General features: G+C 47.9%; 3 protein-coding genes and 1 non-coding gene across 4 annotated transcripts; 1 reads left to right on the top strand and 3 right to left on the bottom strand.

Annotated features, from left to right (window-relative positions):
* Nucleotides 1–813: 813 nt before the first annotated feature.
* tmem132a (transmembrane protein 132A) lies at nucleotides 814–6,544 on the top strand. The gene is made up of 11 exons (XM_084687046.1): nucleotides 814–895; nucleotides 1,025–1,248; nucleotides 1,359–1,568; nucleotides 1,656–2,185; nucleotides 2,272–2,424; nucleotides 2,645–2,840; nucleotides 2,986–3,129; nucleotides 3,282–3,484; nucleotides 4,374–4,593; nucleotides 4,703–4,894; nucleotides 5,038–6,544. The coding sequence occupies exons 1-11, from the start codon at nucleotides 814–816 to the stop codon at nucleotides 5,923–5,925; spliced, it is 3,042 nt and encodes a 1,013-aa protein (XP_084543172.1). The 3' UTR covers nucleotides 5,926–6,544.
* A 1,186-nt stretch (nucleotides 6,545–7,730) lies between these two features.
* Nucleotides 7,731–14,801, bottom strand: LOC146236878 (uncharacterized). Its single transcript, XM_084687765.1, has 7 exons — nucleotides 14,288–14,801; nucleotides 14,041–14,144; nucleotides 13,747–13,840; nucleotides 13,485–13,642; nucleotides 11,444–11,552; nucleotides 10,923–11,035; nucleotides 7,731–9,457 (listed from the first exon to the last, which is right to left on the bottom strand). The coding sequence occupies exons 1-7, from the start codon at nucleotides 14,583–14,585 to the stop codon at nucleotides 8,390–8,392; spliced, it is 1,944 nt and encodes a 647-aa protein (XP_084543891.1). The 5' UTR covers nucleotides 14,586–14,801; the 3' UTR covers nucleotides 7,731–8,389.
* On the bottom strand, nucleotides 7,907–7,979 carry trnak-cuu (transfer RNA lysine (anticodon CUU)). The gene has a single exon. It is a non-coding gene; the product is annotated as a tRNA-Lys (tRNA).
* Nucleotides 14,802–15,577: 776 nt separating the features above from the next.
* LOC146236877 (uncharacterized) lies at nucleotides 15,578–18,183 on the bottom strand. The gene is made up of 5 exons (XM_084687769.1): nucleotides 17,654–18,183; nucleotides 17,416–17,561; nucleotides 17,116–17,235; nucleotides 16,868–16,988; nucleotides 15,578–16,769 (listed from the first exon to the last, which is right to left on the bottom strand). Exons 1-5 carry the CDS (start codon nucleotides 17,943–17,945, stop codon nucleotides 15,973–15,975), a joined length of 1,476 nt encoding a protein of 491 aa, XP_084543895.1. The 5' UTR covers nucleotides 17,946–18,183; the 3' UTR covers nucleotides 15,578–15,972.
* Nucleotides 18,184–18,469: the final 286 nt, after the last annotated feature.

Here is an 18,469-nt window from a genome sequence, read left to right as displayed (position 1 = left end):
CTGGACACCAGCCAGGGACAGAGGACGATCAAACTGTGGAGCGGACGTGTGGAGAGGAGGAGGAGGGGAAGATGGCACGGAAATAAATAGTGGCCACAGGTGCAAAGAAAGAGAGAAAGAGAGAGACGGAGGGAGAGAAGCATCAGGGTGGTATTATTTCGGGGTCGTCACACACCAAGGAAAGGAAGGCGACCGCCAGGTGAGTCCAGCCGGTGCAGCTCGATCCCAACTGACAGGACGTGCCGTATGTGTGGTCCAGGAGCTGCATCTGTGTAGCTGTGTGTATTAGAGGAGGTGTGTGTGTGTGTGTGTGTAGATTTATCAACAGTGAGCCTTGCAGGGCCACTGTGCCAGCTGTGTGTATGTGGGTGTGTGTGAGAGAGTTTATGCCTGTGTGTGTGTGTGTGTTTGTGTGCATGCATGCATGTGGTTCTGCACACTGGGTGTGCAGGTGTGGCAGAGGGCAAACTAAATTATGTAAAAACCTGAATCATTTCACTTGAGACTTACCTTACGTAAGATTTTTATTTTCGAAACCTAGTTGGTGTTTTCTGCCGTTGAGAGGAAGTCACACACTGACAGGAAGCTTGCAGGCCGCAGCACAGTCCGAGGACAGGGGAAGATGCTGATGTGAACGAGGAGCAGCAAGAGGACTCTAAACGCCATGGCCTAGTTCGCTTTTGGATTCAAAAAAACAACAAAGATTGTCTGGGAGTCTGACCTTGAACAACACCTGCCTATGTTCCACAGCCCTGAGTAGGTTATAAGCATTTCAGGTGCTGACATATCGGGCCGCCAGTCAGGGGTGCAGTGATGGGTGTGGACAGCAGCCCCAGTGCATCATGGGAAAGGCAGGGGGTGGTGGGACTGCTGCTGTGTTGGCTGATGGTCGCAGGTGAGTGTCTGAGCTTTCACTAACGCACTACTGAATGAAAAAGGTGATTTATTACTTTTAGTTCTTAACTCTTTCGGTTGTTCACCATATACCATTCATCTCTCTTCTCTTTCCCCTCTTTGGTTCCAGTCCACACCTCGCAGGCCCAGCCCCCCCTCCCTCTCTCCCTGCCTGCCCAGATCTCTGTGCCGCCTCCCTGGAGCTACCTGCCCCTCTCCCAGGCCGACCTGGGCCCCCTCTTCTCCAACTCGAGCCCCTTCTCCTTTTCCCAGAGCCTTCTCCTGTTGCCTCAGGCTGGGGCAGCCTCCAAACCAGGGGCCAGGGCTTCGTTTGGGCCTTACTCAGTCACACAGGTATGGATGGTGCTGGGCAGACATACTGAAGAGGCTCTTGTAAAACTGGATTTATGGTTCTTTGAAATTCATTTCATCAACTTATTTCTCTCTTTCCCTCTCTCTATCAGCTGGTCTCGGAGCCCATCCTCCCCCTCTCCCCGCCTTTGTCAGCGTCGCTGCTGTCGGAGCACGTGGAGCGAGAGAGAGACGAGGGAGGGAGGGAGAGGCTGAGGGTGCGGGCTCTGTTCCAGGGCAGAGGAGACGCCGGCAGAGGGACCTGCGTCACCCTCCACGCCTTCAAGGAGACGGAGGAACACAAGGCCTCCTGCATCACACAGGTGCTGTTGGGGCGTGATGTTGATGTTTCAAGCCAATGAATTTCCCTGCATTTCAATCAATGGTTCTCTATGTCTCCTGTCCTCCAGGCTCCCCTGGGTCTGTGTGTGGTGACCCTGACTCTTCCTAAGGACTGGTTCCAGACCGACCAGACCGACCAGCCACACCTCGGCCCCCTTGGTCGCTCCCGACACACACATCGCCACCGGCAACGCAACCGGCGAGGTCGAAGCCATGGCAAACTGGCGGCGATCAGATTCAACCATGGCCACGCCCCCGATCGTGTCCAGCTCTACTATTCATCGTTCGGCACGGTGGCCGACCTAAGCGCAGCGCCCCCTAGGTGCGTGGAGGACAAAGAGCCACAGTACCAGAGACAGCTCTTCTACATAGCAGCTGTGACCCTGAGGGAGGAGGGCGCGGAGGGCAGGGAGGGTGCTGCACAGGGCAACAAAAGCAAGGAGGAAGTAAGCTGTCTGAACGGACAGGAAGAAGAGGAGCTACACGTGGATTCCAATGTCCTGATTCGCTACCGCAGGGGGCCTGCTCATATCGGTCAGCCTATCGGATTGTCGGTGAATCTGAGGTCGAATTTCAGCGCAGAGTTTGTGGTTATACGGTGAGTCACTCTTTATGGTGTGTCAATAATTCATTGATATTGATTCTCCTGTACTATAAATATGTGTGTATGTCTGTGTGTGTCAGGCTTAAGGTGCGGAAGGGGCTGGTGTCCCTGGTTGCCCAGCGATCCTTGACCTCTGACCTCTGGGCTGTGACCCTGGAGAGAACCCAGGGTTCCAAACATGACATCGTCTCCATCATCTGCCACAAAGTTGGACGCCACCTAGATGGCCTCAGGTAGACCTCTCTGTCACATGACCCTCCTGTCACATGTTCATGTCGAACAACACAAACATTCAAACTCTTCTCTTTCAACTTCCCTGCTCTCCTCCCTCTTCCCCTCACGCCATCTGTTATCCCTCCACCTCCTTCTTTCCTCTCCTCGCTGTCACCTGTTCCCCTACATCCCTCCTCCCCCCTTTTCCCCCTTTCTCCCCCAAAGAGCTCTCCCCCCGAGTCCCTCCTCCCTCCACCAGGTGGCGTGTCTCTCTGTGGACGGCCTGAGACGTAGCTTCGACATTGCCATGACGGTGTCGGCCAGTTGGTGGGTGGAGTACTCGGGCCGTAATAACCCTCCTCCGCCACATGGGGGTGTGGTGAGCAGTTTCTCCTTTACAGACAGAGAGATGGCTGGCATCGTTCCCGTCACTGAGGTGAGGAACACTCATTTTGTTAACACTGGGTCGCCCCACAGGGATAGGGTGCTGGAGTTTGTACTTGTAAACAGGGGGTCGCCCTGCAGGTAGGCTTCTTTGGTGAAGCCGACTAAGGTGAATGTCCTGTTCTGTCATCTTACAGAGCGACACCATCATAAACACAGCAATCTTGACCAGCGAGTCTGTGTCACTTCCTGTTATTGTGCTGGCCGTAGGGCATGATGGGAAAGTGTCAGATGTTACGTCTGCAGTGAGGTGCCAGTCGTCCGATGAAAACATTGTCAAGGTAGAGAACACACAAACACACATTCAAACACTTACACACACATACACACACTTACACACACAAACACACATGCGGACACACACATATAAACACATCCTCTTTCTCTCCAGAACTGACCCTCAATCCTCCGTTTCTCTCCATGTGATTGGCAGGTGTCAAGCGATTGCGCCACCCTCTTTGTTGACGGGAGCGAATCGGGCGTGGGCAGCACGTGCGTGGGGGTGGAGTTTCTTCTGGGCACGCTCCGTGGGTCGCTGTGCCTGGCGGTGTGGGCACCCGTCGTGCCTTTGCGCCTGTCTCTATCCGATCCCAAGCTCAATGCCATCGATGGCTGGAGCCAGTACACGGACAATGGGTTAGTGGGCTTCAGTTTGGCCTGTTGCTGGTGTTTGGAACATTCCGGTAGTTAGGATACAAATTTTGAGAGTTGGGCAGGTGTCAAAAGCAGGTTGAGGTATGTTATGTCACTGTTGAAGGGACATTATCAAACACGTGAGGGGGATGATAGAGAGAGAGAGAGAGAGAGAGAGAGAGAGAGAGAGAGAGAGAGAGAGAGAGAGAGAGAGGGAGGGAGGGAGGGAGGGAGGGAGGGAGGGAGGGAGGGAGGGAGGGAGGGAGGGAGGGAGGGAGGGAGGGAGGGAGGGAGGGAGGGAGGGAGGGGGAAAAGAGGGAGAGGGAGAGGGAAAAAGAGGGAGAGAGAGAGAGAGAGAAAGAGAGAGAAAGAGAGAGAGAGAGAGAGAGAGAGAGAGAGACAGAGAGATGGGTTGCTCACACCCCCGCAGGGATTTGGGAAACAAAGATTTGGAGAAAGCAGCATTGGAGATTTGATCTTTCTCAATCCTGCGTTTGTAAATCCATTTAATAGATCAGTGCAAAATGTTGGCGCACATGTACGAACACTGAAGAAGGGACTAGATACTGTTGCAGATCATGTGATAATATCTTAGACACATCTGTCCTGCAAGAGGGAGAGATTAGACCATCTTTGGGATTCTTTAGTCTCTTGTAATCTGTCCTGATCCTAGATCTCTCGTTGTAGAAGACAGGAGGTTTAAGACATATTCTGACCTCCTGGTCCACCCAGTGAGAACTCGGCCTCCTCTTTTTCCCTGAAGATAGTCAGATCAAGAGTTTAAAACGGTTTTTTTTTGGTTTACTTGATTACTTTTTGTTAAAACTGTTAGAAGACATGCAGACAGACTTGCAGCATAAGTGTGTGTACGTGTGTTTGTGTGTCTGTCCAGCTGTTTCCCAGTGTTCCAGAGGTCCACTGTTCAGGTTCTGACCCGGTTCGTTGCCCAGGACAACCAGAGTCAGATGACCCACCTGCTGGGCTCCCCCGATTGGCTGGTGGATGTGACGGAGATTGTCCGTAATTGGCTGCGGGTGGAAAACCCACAGGTCGCTGCTCTTGACAAACACAACAATCTGATTGGCCTGCAGCCGGGGGAAACCATGCTTCATGTGAGTCATGCTCACTTTCCCATCATGACCAGAAGTGCTCTTGTTATTTTGACAACTTTTTGTGGTTGAACGTCATTATTCACATCAGTGAAATGTCTCCCCATCTCAGGTTATCTCTAGCCAATGGGATGGTGTCCTGGGCAGCTGTGATGTCACGGTGACCTCTGAACCTGTGACCCCGGGTGACCTGTCAGTGCAAGTTGTGAGCGGCTTGGGGATGTCCATCCAGCCCAGCCCCGCCCACCCGTCAGTTGTCACAGCAACAGTGACGGCCTACAATATTCTATACGACCCTGGGCAGGTTAGTGCTGGTCGTTTGGTCTATTTCTAGTGACTTGAGTATGTTCATACTAACTTTCTCTTCTCTTTCACTTTTTCTCTCCTTCTTTTACTCCTTCCTTCTGCCCTCTCTTCCTCTCTTACCTTCATTCTCACTCTCACCAGGAAGCATCCATAAGTGTCTGGCTCCAATTCAGTGACGACAACGCCTCTCTGCTCTCCGCTTTTAGGGGCGTGCCTTTTTACCTTCGTCTGTCCTCATTGGCTGAGTCTGTGGTCGCCGTGACGCCCGGCCCTTCACAGCGCATTGTTGCCCAGGGAGATGGGGGCGGGCCCTTGCTGCAAGCGGAACTTCTGGTCTCTACCTGTGATCCAATTGTGTCCAACTCCATCGTTGAAAGTGACTCCCCAAAGTCTAGGGAAGGAGGTGGGACACGTAGGCTAGCCAGGGGCTCTGGTTGGATAAGAGTCAACTTAGACTCTGAACTACAGCCAATGGGGAGCGAGGAGTCGGAATTTGGGTTTGACGCGTCTGACATGCTGGTGGAGTCCAACGGAGATGTGTATGCTAACTTTGGGAGCGACGACATCGTCAACGGCAACATCACCGGCGGCAGGTCACCCGGTGACTCCTCCCCCTACCACCACCAGGCTGGCGGAGGCATGATGGGAAGGAACGGACTGGAACGGGCGGCCCTCACGCCCAATCACGAGGAGAACGCTGTCTACTTGTCCCCCGGCGTGGAGAGAGAGGGAACGAGGGACAAGGAGAAGGACAGACCAGGAGAGCGAGAGCTGGAGGTGGGGGTGGGGGCCTTACTCTCCCTCTTCTGCCTCTCCACACTCCTTTTCCTGGTGAACTGCCTGCCTTGTGCCCTGAGAGAGAGGAGGAGGAGGAAAGGGATGGAGGCGGATGGAGGAGTGATGGAGGGAGTGGTGGTGCAAGAGGCGGATGAGGAGGAGAAGGATGAGAAGATGGAGATAGAAAAGGAGGACGAAAGGGAGGGGCAGAAGAAAAAAGAGCTGGAGGAGAGAGAGGAGAATATGTTGTGAGGCTTGTTTATCTCATGCAAAAGGACTTTTGTTTATTGTTAAGCTTGTCAATGACATCCTGTATATCCAACCATCTTTAGATCTTAAACCTTTCAGATGAGTCCTGTTATTGTTTCCGACCATTATAACATAATTCCTCTAAGCACGGCAGTGTCTAGAATGGTATTATTTGGTAGGGCAGATTTACAAATGCTTTACATATGTTTGGACTTACCGGTACATGACTCAGACACTAGGTTGGGTGGGGAATATTCAGCCCTACATTGAAGCTGTCATTTTATGTCCATCATACACACTTTTGTAGAAAATAAATGAGAGAAATAGCTATTGATGTAAAAGATATTTCATTGATCCTTGTCTTATTTCATCACCATGTTTGCTATTTAACAAATTCTAAAAGTAAATTTCCTTTATTTAAATACTTTCTGTCTGGTTTTGTCTTCCCAATTTACAAGTACTATTTATTTCTATGTTAATTCATTTGAAGGGTGAAGACCAGAAATACTGTAAATGTTGACAGTAGATTTTGGGCAATTTAATGTCTTGTTAAGCTACAAACGTTTGCAAAGACAATTTTAAACATGTAAAATGTGTTTGTTGAATGAAATAAAATAAAACGGAAGATAACATTTGACCATTTTTAAATGACCAAAGGGGTTAGTATGTATGTTTTGGATGAAATGACCAAAGGGGTTAGCATGTGTGTTTTGGATGAAATGGCCAAAGGGATTAGTATGTGTGTTTTGTATAAAATGACCAAAGGGGTTAGTATTTGTGTTTTGGATGAAATGACCAAAGGGGTTAGCATGTGTGTTTTGGATGAACTGACCAAAGGGGTTAGTATGTATGTTTTGGATGAAATGACCAAAGGGGTTAGCATGTGTGTTTTGGATGAACTGACCAAAGGGGTTAGCATGTGTGTTTTGGATGAAATGACCAAAGGGGTTTGCATGTGTGTTTTGGATGAACTGACCAAAGGGGTTAGTATGTATGTTTTGGATGAAATGACCAAAGGGGTTAGTCATGTTAATACACCAATACAAAAATACACTCTATAGAGACACGCATTCGCTAGGAATCCTTTTTGACACCGACAATTTCTATCTTCTCTCTCGTGTATGGCCATGGGTGATCAGGAATGTCTCTATTCCCAGTCATGTCAACATCTTTAACTCCGATCATCTGTCTCATCCAGTAGGCTACGTTAGCCATTCTTCTTGTTGACTTCTGCCTTGCAGCTTCGTTGCTATTGAAGCTCTTGGTAGCTTTATAGAATAGCATAGCTTACGTTTGTTGTGTGTGATAGTCAGGAAATTAACATTTGTTTGACTACTTTTGACGATCCATCGTGTATACATGAATACTTCAGTATAACTGCATTATAAAAGCATCTTAGTGCAATTCGGTGAAAATACGTGTATTAAATCACTATATAAAGACTTATATTTACTTCCTTTGCCGGATAGCAGAGTGGCGCAGCGGAAGCGTGCTGGGCCCATAACCCAGAGGTCGATGGATCGAAACCATCCTCTGCTAGAATATTTTTCAAATCACAATGACTTGAAAATAATCATGTCTACTGCAGTTTCCATTTTAACGGGAATTAGTTCACACAACGAAAAGTAACATATTCAAATGGTACATGTCATTCAGTTACTGTGCAACCGTGCTCCTACATTGTGGTGAGCAACTTTAATGGCAATTTGAAAGATGAACATTTGAAATATGTATATTACAAAGTCAATCTGTCACTTTATTGCACATTGCACAATTCACCTGTTTGCAGTATTTTATATTTGACTTTGTATTGTATTGTTTAGAATTATTTAGAACTGTGCAAAAAAAATATATATTCTATATTCAATTCAAATTTAAGATTGTTATGTTCATCATACGCACCTTTCCTGCCATTGTAAATTACTTGTTTGTGTAAACTTTCTGAATATCAGCAAATTTAAGATATCTCGAAAAAAAAAATCTTCGCCCAACGTGGGGCTCGAACCCACGACCCTGAGATTAAGAGTCTCATGCTCTACCGACTGAGCTAGCCGGGCATGTCTCTGCTGACAATTGTTGGATTATAAATTGTAGTTGTTATCAGAAAAAAGGCCTAAATTATTACAAAGAGCCTTTTAATCATGTTCATAGAGCATATTTCTACTGCAAACAATGTTTGCATTAATTCCAGGATCAAACCAATATCCAGTCAAGTCAACTCTTTTGACCTTAGACAAAATAGCTCGCTAGAATACCTACCAGAGCATGCACATTTATTAAGCTAGATGGGTTAGCATTTTTTTAAACATGAATGAGTATCAAAATAACAAAATAACTTTTTATTATCTATAAGTTTTCGCAGTTATATTTGGAGTTGCATTGCATATCTGTGTCCAGTTATGGAAAGTTTATAGCATTGGAACTCAACAGTGAGTGCCAAGGCTGAAAGTTCTGAATCGAATGTGTCTTACACCATCCCTCCTGCTCCATCTCCTGCTCCTCCACAAGCTGACGACTGCTGGTGGGTGCGGAGGTTGCAGGTCCAGGCGAAGCGTTTCCCACACCCTGAGCAGCTGAAGGGCTTCTCCCCCGTGTGGACCCTCTGGTGCTTCTTCAGGTTCCCCGCCTCGGAGAACATCTTCCCACAGGTGGCGCAGCGGAACGGCTTCTCTCCCGTGTGGACGCGCCGGTGAGCCTCGAGGTTCGACAGGCCGGTGAACGCCTTCCCGCACGCGCGGCACACGAAGCTCCGCCGCCTCCCATCCCCGGTCGCCGCCGCGCCCGCGAGGTTAGCGGTCTGGTGGTGCTGGGAGGTGAACGTAGCTCGTTGGGCAGCAAACGCAGCCTCCATGTTAGCCAAACCGTTAACAGACGTTGCCGTCGTCGCCCCCCTGACCTGGACCCCCACCTGGGGGAGTAATGGCTCTACACCGGCAGCCCCCCTGGTGGGAGGGGCACCGTGGGCCACCCGCACCCTGTTGTTATGACGACGCTGTTGCAGTTGAGTCTCCTCGGCTCTCATCATGGCCGCTCTGCTCCAGGGAGAGTGACCCAGGACGTTGGCGCCGACGGGGCCGTCCCCCGGCCACTGAGCTCCAAGACGACCTGAGGGAGATGCTTCCCGACCGGCTGCCTGTCCGCCTCCTGACCTCACGGCCCCAGAGGAGAAGCGGGAGCGAGGCCGGGGCTGGTCCTGGGGACGGGTCTCAGAAACCACTATGACGCTGTCTGCATCAGCTGAATCCTCGGTGTAGGAGCAGGAGGGCCCACCAGGGGGTGACGAGGAGGCTCCTGAGTCTGGGGCCCAGCTTGTGAAGAAGGTGTCCAGCTCAAACAGGGAGAACTCTGGGTTTGGGGAGCTACTGTACTTCTGGTTGGCTGGCGTGCTGTCTGATGCCGCCCTGTGGAGAGCTGCAGTACTGCTGTTTGGAGCAGTAGGAGGCGGCAGTGTGGTGGAGATTCCTCCAGTTCCCCTCTCAGAAGTCACAGTCTTCTCATCTTCCACCTTCAGAGTGGTCCCTTCTGGAAGTAGAGGCTGTCAGAGGAGAGGAGAGTGTGAGTGATGGATCTCATGCATCCTGTGTTTCTTAACTTACATACTGTTTATACTTCCATTTCCTGTAGCGTGTGGTGTGTGTGTGTGTACGTGTGTCTGAGGTGATAAAATTGTGTCACAGTTTAAGAAGTTGAAATGTCCTGAAATAGAATTATATAAATATAACAAACCACATTCAATCACTCACTTGTTGGTAAAGGAACACTTTAATCCTCTTTTCAAGTATATACATTGCCAGGACATGTTTCAACATCTCACTGAAAACTGAGACACAATACTTCCTCCTCAATTAACAAGACGTTCATCTACAGGCATTTTGAATATACTTTTACGCCTTTTGGTGGTGTTGCGTTTTCATACTTCTGGTAGACATGATGTAAAAATTATTGAGGCTTTAGATATACGTTACACAAGTCAATCATATCCTAAATAAAATTAGTATTTCATACAAACTAAAACATTTATAAATAGATAAAAAGATAATAAATATGATCCCACAGTACCAGACCCTACCCTCTGCATTGAACACCCAAGCCTTTGCATTGAACCCACCACTAAAACAACCAACCCAAGATTCATATAAAAAAAACTCCCTGAACTACCCACTGACTACACCCTTGATTAACTCTGTCACTCCTATTTTCTTGAACCCTCTGGGTAACTGGATCCATGTTCTGAGTAATAGAACCGTCTGAGGGACTGGACCCATGTTCTGAGTAATAGAACCGTCCGGGGGACTGGACCCACGTTCTGAGTTCTAGAACCCTCTGGGGGACTGGCCCCATGTTCTGAGTTCTAGAACCCTCTGGGGGACTGGCCCCATGCTCTGAGTTCTAGAACCCTCTGTGGGACTGGCCTATGGTCACATGGCCGGCTGTTGTGTTTGCTGCTGGGCGGGGTGGTGGCGTTTCTGGTGCTTCTTTAGGTTGCTGGGGTCAGCAAAGCGCTCGGGGCAGAGCGGGCACTGGTAGGGCCTCTGGCCGGTGTGGACATTCATGTGGATCTTCAGGTTCCACACCTGGGAGAAGTGCTTCCCGCAGACAACACAGCCGTACGGCCGTTCCCCCGTATGGGTTCTCAGGTGCGGTTCTAGGTTGGCGGGGGCGGAGAACCCTTTGCCACAGAACTTACACAGATGCAGCCTCTTGCGCTCCGCCTTCTTCCTACCGTTCGTGTACCTGTCCTGTCCCTGACCCTGAACCTGGGACGACCCCTCCATGTGTTCACCAAAGCCCCCTGGACCCTGTGACCCCCCCCTGACCGGCATAGCATTGGAGAAGCCTCCAGAATGTTCTGTGGCAAAGTCGCGCATGCCTGATGGGAAGGGATGAGGCAGGGAGGACAGACCAGGCACTACAACACAATCGTCAAGACAACTGTCCCCATTTGTCCACATCTGATTGGCTGATGAGGTGTCATACGACGGCGCACTGCCATAGCTGACCTCTGACAAGCCCTGCCTGGTCCCTTGAGGTTCTCCAAGCTGACTGGCCAGAGCCAGGCTGTCATCCAATGGTATTGCTCCTTGGTAGTCATCCTTGCTGGATTCCACCAATCCTAATGAGACGAGACAAGTTTCTATGAACAGGTTGCTCATAGCACCTTAACCTTATCATAAAACTAAGAACCAATTATAAGATTTCCATATATATCATAGAATAACCTAGCTTAGAATAACAATTAAGTATACAAAGAAATTAAGGTAACCATTTTTACATTAAATTTCAACCTAGCTCATTTATGATGCACTTTAATTTGATAAAATTATATAAAGTGCATCTAGTGTTATTACATTTTATTAATTTAGCAAATCCTTTAATCCAAACGTTATGATTTCAGTTATAGATGTTTTAAAGCCTTTAATTTCAAGCCTTCATCAAGGAAGGTTTCCTAGCATGTAAATACAGTAGTAAAAGTTTTCTGAATGTGAGTAACTGTGTGCAACATCTGTGCTTATCCACTCACCCTGTTTGCTGCTGCAGACTCCCAGGCCTGGAGACCGTAGCCCCTCCTCCAGATCCTCCACCTTCACCAGTAGCACATCCGGCTCCTCCCCCAGCTCCATGCCTGCAGGCTGGAGCACACAAAGACACAATCATGGCTGAGCTCCACCCAATACAAGAAGGGTTTCAAGTTTCCTTCAAAAAAAAAAAAACCATCCTCACTTTTTTTTCTTCTTCACATTATTTTTTTAAATACATTATAGTTCATAATGGAAGGATGTGACATTTACAAAAAAGACAAAAGGTAAATAATTTTTTGACATGTATATAGGCTCTGTGTTTAACTAATCTGAACCACAATAATCCGAAGATTAATACTGGACATATGATGGATATGGGTTAGGTTTCAGTCAATTATCAAGCCAATAAAAGGAACAGGATAAAGAAGCACTAGAAATATATTTTCACCTCTTAACAGATGGTCCACATCCAGAATTTAAGGTATGTATTTTATTTATTGCAATTGTATAGGGTAAAAATATTAAATACAAACCAACTGTGAAACGTGTCAAGTACTGTACACACACACACAATGAAGACAATGTTTATATTCTATTGGGGATTAGTAATTTCGTATTTAGTACCATGCATTCTTTCCAACAATATAATTTGAACATCAGAATCTGTATATTTACCCAGTCTGGAGGCAACCTGTTTATACTGTGGACCGTTTGTAACCCATAATTTTTTGTTTAGATATTTTTTAGGGTATTTTCTGCTTCATTTGATAGTGACGGTTTGAGAGAGACAGGATTGCCAAGGGAGAGAGAGAGGCGATGACATGCAGCAAAGGGACTTGGCTGGAATTGAACCTGGGCTGCTGAGGCAAGGTGGTACACACTATCAGTGAGCCACTGGGACCCATGATTTTCCTCAAACATTACACTCAGACACACTCAGGGTCATCCTTAGGTCAACTTTTACCCTACACACAAGCAATGTCCTTAAACCTAAAAAAGATCAGGGCAAAACGTCAGTGTTTGTTGGCTATCAGGAGCTTTTAGTGTGCTACAAGTTTTCACTGGTGCCTTAGGGGTTGGACTTTAGAGAAATGGAGATGTTGCATTTTCTGGAAGACAAAAGACCCGCTAGTACAACTTAAACCTAATAAGACTTTTATTGTGAAAACTTTTTTTCTTTTTTTTGGTCTTCATCCCCCCCATCCAGCCCACTCAGGAGAAGCAGGCCATGTCCTCTGTGTACACGTCTGGGTGGTTTCTCTGCTGGTGTGTTCTCAGGTTGCGTATCCAGGCAAAGCCCTTCCCACACAGCTGACAGCTGAAGGGCTTCTCCCCCGTGTGGACCCTCTGGTGCTTCTTCAGGTTCCCCGCCTCGGAGAACATCTTCCCGCAGGTGGCGCAGCGGAACGGCTTCTCTCCCGTGTGGACGCGCTGGTGGATCTCCACCTTCTTGGGCCGGTTGAAGGCCTTGCCGCAGAAGTTGCAGATGAAGAGCTTCTCTCTGGTGCTTGTTCTGTGGAGAGTCTTCATCGCTCCTCCAGCTCCCTCTCCCTTGAAGGGGAAGCCGGAGAAGTTGCCGCCGCGACCCCAACCGTTCATGTCGGACGTCGACGGCAACGCAGGGTCATTGGACCTCGTCAGAGAATGAGGAGGCTGTGGGACGGCAGGCGCGTTCCCGTGGTTACCGTGAGTTCTGATTTGTACCGGAATCTCCCGACCATCCCAGTCCAGCAGCTCTTCCCCTTCCTCAGAGTCCACGTCGATAACTTCCTGTTTCCGACGCCGGCTCGCGACGCCCGAACCCGGAAGTGTTTGAAACAACCCCCCGTCCCCAGAGGAAGCCCCGCCTCCAGCCTCGTAAGAACAAGATGGCCGCCCATCACCCTCCTCCTCCTCGTTAAAGAATGCCCCCACCAGCGAGCTCTCGCTCTCGTCAAAGACATCGAACGTGGCGCTGGGATTGGTCAGTGGTCCCGAAGGAGCAGAGCCCTCTGCGATTTCAGAGTCATTGTCAGTTTTAAGGAGAGTTGAGGATCCACTGACCTCCAGTCCTCTGTCTCTGTGGCTGGCCTGGCTCCGGCTCCGGGGCGCTGGGTGGGACTGCTGGGGCTGGGGGAGGGGGTCTGAGGTCTGGATGGAGACTGACAAGGAGTCCTGGGGGCTGGGCCGGGTTCCACCACGAGGGCCACACTCCACCACTCCTGCATGGTGGAGACAGAGAGTAGGGTTATTATGGTGATTGGTTTAATGACTACAACAAATCTTTTCTTTTTTCTTTCACAAATACACATTCTCCCTGACTCACCATCCTCTCCAATGAGCTGTACTTGGTCTGGGTCGTCCATCCTCTCTTCCTTCACCATTAGAGTATCTGGTTCCATCAGCTGCACAACTACTGTCTAAAGATGGAACATCACAAACATTTATACTCATATAACACACCCCTGACAGCAACAACGATGGTGATCATATTGATAAGGGCTAAACCTGATGTAGCAGATTTTTTAGATTTGTGTACAGGACCGTTCACGGTAATCGATGCTGGATGTTGACTTGTATGTAATTAATAATACTTATTTGTAGACATATATCTTCCTACCTCATCTCGGATAGGTTCAGGATGCATCGGGTTGCTGATTGGACTGCTAGTTGAAGACCCGTCCGGCCACAACCCCATGTTCATCTGTCTGTCAAAAACGCTGCCTAAAAACACAAGAACACTACCTTAATTACCGGGAAGACAGGTTGTATGTGTGGTATTAACCTTTGTTACTCGAACTCCCGAAGTCCCGGTATTATAAATACATCGATCGAATGAATCGATGGACAGTGATGGGCAAGCTTACCGGTGGATGTCGACAATCCACGGTATTTATCGGTGATGTTGAAGTGGGATCTGCTGTTGGGACGGCTATTCAGGGCGCTTTCGCGCAGCCTCCTCTCGGCGCTTCCTCGGGCCATCTTCAACTCCAGTAAATGCAATTTTCTCTTGAGAGCTTTGTTTTCCCTTTGGCATTGGGACATCTGCAAACTTACGACCGCGTAATCGTCGTCCACCAGCTTGCAGATCTCTGCCACGGCGGCGTTCGCCAAGACCTCCATGATTGAGGCTAGCTGGGTTTGGAATGCGATACGGGTCGACATTGTGATCGACTGGTAAGCTCGATCCGTTACAAAACCTATGTCCTCTATCCCCACAAATTATTGCCTATAAAGATATACCAATATAGTTAACGGTGAAAATATAAAAGCTGGTTAGAAGGTTCGGTTTGCTCATATATTAAACTGCTTCTTAGAAACAGTCGCGAGCTTGCTAACCAACTAGCCACGACCATTGCATCCTTTCCGGTGTTCAGGAGAATTCAGTTCCTCTGTTTCCCCTTCTTTGCGCGTGCGCGAAATCATAATTTTCTCTTGTTGCTTGGTTGAGTTGAATGTACCCAAATGTGACAAGTAATGGAGCGATACAGTGATGCTGGTGATTTATGTTACTATGATGGTTATGTATAACAAGTTTCATCTATACAGCAGTATTTTACACTGAGAACACAGGGAGTCCTGGAAAAAAAAAGGTTCAGGACGGTTGATTTTTTCTTTTCTTTCACACTGAGAACACAGGGGGAACAGATTTCCCTGGAGGCCCAAGGAAAATGGTTCCGCCCCCCCTCCTATCATAAGTGTCATCTTCACATCAGTCTTTTACACTGTGGTTCCCCCCCCCCCGTATGCAACAGTCTGACCATATAAAGCACTACAGATTTACCTGTACATACCTCCTCTCCATCCTCAGCTGACACTTAACCACTGCCACACACGTAAATAAGCTTTAAATGTCACAACTAAATACTTTTACAACACCAATATGTTTGTGTCCACTTGTGCTTAATGACAAAATAATTATCATAAGGTGAATTACATTACATAATTCACAAATCCAATAGTCTAAGACATCTCTAACATGCACAAGTTGAAACCAAAAACTTGTTAAATGACCCAGATACAGTAAAGCCAGAGAAAAAATGACAGTGTAGTGACTACTATATTCTTTTGTTGTTCCTTTGTGTAAATTCCCCTTGGGCCAACTAGGGGTACCATGTAATAGACGGTTTAGTCAAATTACTCGAACTTACAGAATGTCCAATTGAGATTATTATTATTTTATTCGATGAAATAAAACATCTTATAGGCAATACGTATTTATTGAAAATCGTGTTTCCATAACAAATGATTGATTCAACCAATTATTCAAAAAATAAAGAGTAATGTTCTAAACAAGCATCATTGAGTCAGCAACACTTCAAGACAAAGTCTAAAGACTGTGCTCTCTCATCCAACAACCACACCTAACAGCCCCAGGACCTTTTCTGTAAGGACAACCTGACCTGTAGCTGGATCTGAAGAGGGAACACACTCACTAAACAGCAATCACACACACACTCCTGAAAATTACCAATACATGTAAATAACAGAATTGGTTCCTACAAACAATAAATACAAGTGTGTTGTAAACCAATACTTTACTGACACAGGTTCAAATTGATGCATTAGCCCCCCCATGTACCCCCGTCAAGTCCCCGGCTTGATCTTGGGCACTATGCACCCCCCTGTGACGTATGAGGTTGCTGAGGAAGGAGAAGCTCTTCCAGCATTGTTTACACCTGAACGGCTTTTCCTTTGTATGGACTGTCTGATGTTTCTTCACGTAGCCCGCCTCTGCAAACCGCTTCCCACAGGTGGGGCAGCTGTAGGGGCGCTCTCTGTCCGTCTTTCCCCTGCCCTCCGCTCTTTCAGGGTGCAGTGGCAAAGAGGAGGAGGCCATTGTACCGGTGTTGTGGTTTGTTCTTGAGACTACACTGGTTGTTGTTGTTGTGTGCAGGGTGTTGGGGTGGAAGAACGTGTTGAAGGCTGGGCTCCGTTGATGCTTCTGGTCTGGTCTGACACCGTGTGGGGCTGGGAGGTAGGAGTGTTGACCAGGATCTGGCCCAATCTGAAGCCCATATATGGCTCCAGAACCAGACTGAGACTCAGAGCCTAAACTTCCAGGCCCCACCCCAGACCCAGCTCTTGCCCCAGGCCCAGCCCCTAAGCAGACTCCTGCTCCCTGTCTCTTCTGGCCCCATGTGTTAGACATCCCCAGTGCCGGACCTGGGTTGCCGAGTATTGGCCCCCCTGTCCAGTGGCTGTTTTCTGTAGGACGGAGACACTGTCCAGTCTGATCCAGATCTGGCCCCTGTCCTGGGTCTGTCTCGTGGTAGTAATGCACCAGATCCTGATGGTGAGAGGTCCAGGCTCTGGTGCTCGTCTCTAAGGTTCCGTCTCCGTCGACAGCTGCACATGGAAACCAGCGAGAGAGGGGGAAAAAAGTTGCATCAGCTGTTATGGCAACAGAAATGGGTTATGGTGTAAAGGCTATACATTTTCCTCACTTTTTCTCAGATCTATATCGTCACCCTCATGGCTGAGTGTGTCTTCCGCCTCTTGTTCCTCATCCTTCCTCTCCTGCTTGACAGGGCACTCCTCCGCTCCTGCGTCATCCGAATCGAACAGCTGTAGCAATGTAGAAGAAGAAGAAGGTGACTTCACTTCATTACATAATGTCTTATTAATATGATATCACCTTACATGAGGTGTCTGTGTTTGAAAGTTCATATGATTAGAAGGTGTCTGTCGGTACATGTGTGAGTCTGTCTGAGCCCGGTGGGAGTGGAGGCGATGGAGTTGGACAACGGTCAGTCATCTCCTGCTTGATCTGGGACTGGTTGGAGCTGCAAGCTGAGGCCTCTGCATCTGCAGACTGATGTGAACATAAAGGGAGAGTACTTCCTTGTGATGCGATTTGGACAGCCAGCTGTTTAGAGAGAGGACTGCGGATGGGAAATGCTTATACCAAATCAGGATAGTAACAATGAAAATAACAGATGAATTAAAATATGTTTGAGGTATTTTGAGGTGTTTGGCAAATGAGAGTACAGACCTCTTCAAGGATTCTGACTGTGATGACATCCTGGGTAGAAGAGTCTGGCCCCTCATTGGCAGCAGCTGACTGCTCTTTGATCTTCCAGGAGCCTTGTCTTTCCTGTTTCCCTACATTCCGAAGATGGCCAGAAAGGTTCCCTCCACCTGACACAGACAGATTGTACGTGTGAGGGGCGGGGTGATTTAAATTAACAAATACAAAAATACCACATCGTTCAACTTCTAATTTAGCACACCTCTTGATACGGCTGCTGCTCTGAACTTGTCGAGTAGCCTGACGCTGACTCCGGGACGATTTGCAAGGACGCGCTCTCTCATCGTCCTTTCTGCGCGTTCCCGGGCCATCTTCAATTCCAGCGTCTGTAGTTTTCTTTTCAAAGCTCGGTTCTCTCTCTGACTTTGGGTCATTTCCAGACGAATTACCGCATAGTCTTCGTCTACCAATTTACAAATCTCAGCAACCGCTGCGTTCGCTAGCACCTCCATGATGGAGGCTATCTGAGTATGAAAAGCCATTGAGTTGGTCATTATCGGCGATCAACCGTGCCTTGCCAACAGAAAACGAGCTAACCACATGACATCCAAAGCTTCTCTAACCGAATTATTTGTTTGGCGTATCTGGCGTTGTTCTAAAATTTTATCAGAATTCGCCAAGATCGCTTTGGTCGATGGTAAAGAGAGAACGGTGTTTACTTCCGCCTATTTTTTTGTGAAGAACGATGTAATTGGCTAGCATGCTGAGAGGCGTGGTTTTGGTTAGCTGCAGATACACTAACTTTATATTCTATATTTAACACGGTCTTTGTTTTGTAATCTTATGTTAAAATATACTAGCATCTACTACTGTACACAATAACAACGGAAGCCCAAAGAGGCCATATATTTATGCATTTTATTTAATCCGTTTTCCTGTGATAAATTATTTTTCTCGAGATATTCATGCCATTATCTCGAAATCTCCGTGTGCATCAACAGGTGATTGTTAAGGTTGCAGCGCAGGTTGTAATGTCTTTAGCACTCTGCCCGGAAAATCCAGTTCCTTTCGTCGTCCC

The sequence above is a fragment of the Hypomesus nipponensis genome, chromosome 22 (assembly GCF_054491055.1).
Source record: "Hypomesus nipponensis isolate SF chromosome 22, ASM5449105v1, whole genome shotgun sequence".
NCBI classification, from domain to species: Eukaryota; Metazoa; Chordata; class Actinopteri; order Osmeriformes; family Osmeridae; genus Hypomesus; species Hypomesus nipponensis.
This window is presented reverse-complemented; position numbering and strand designations above follow the sequence as displayed.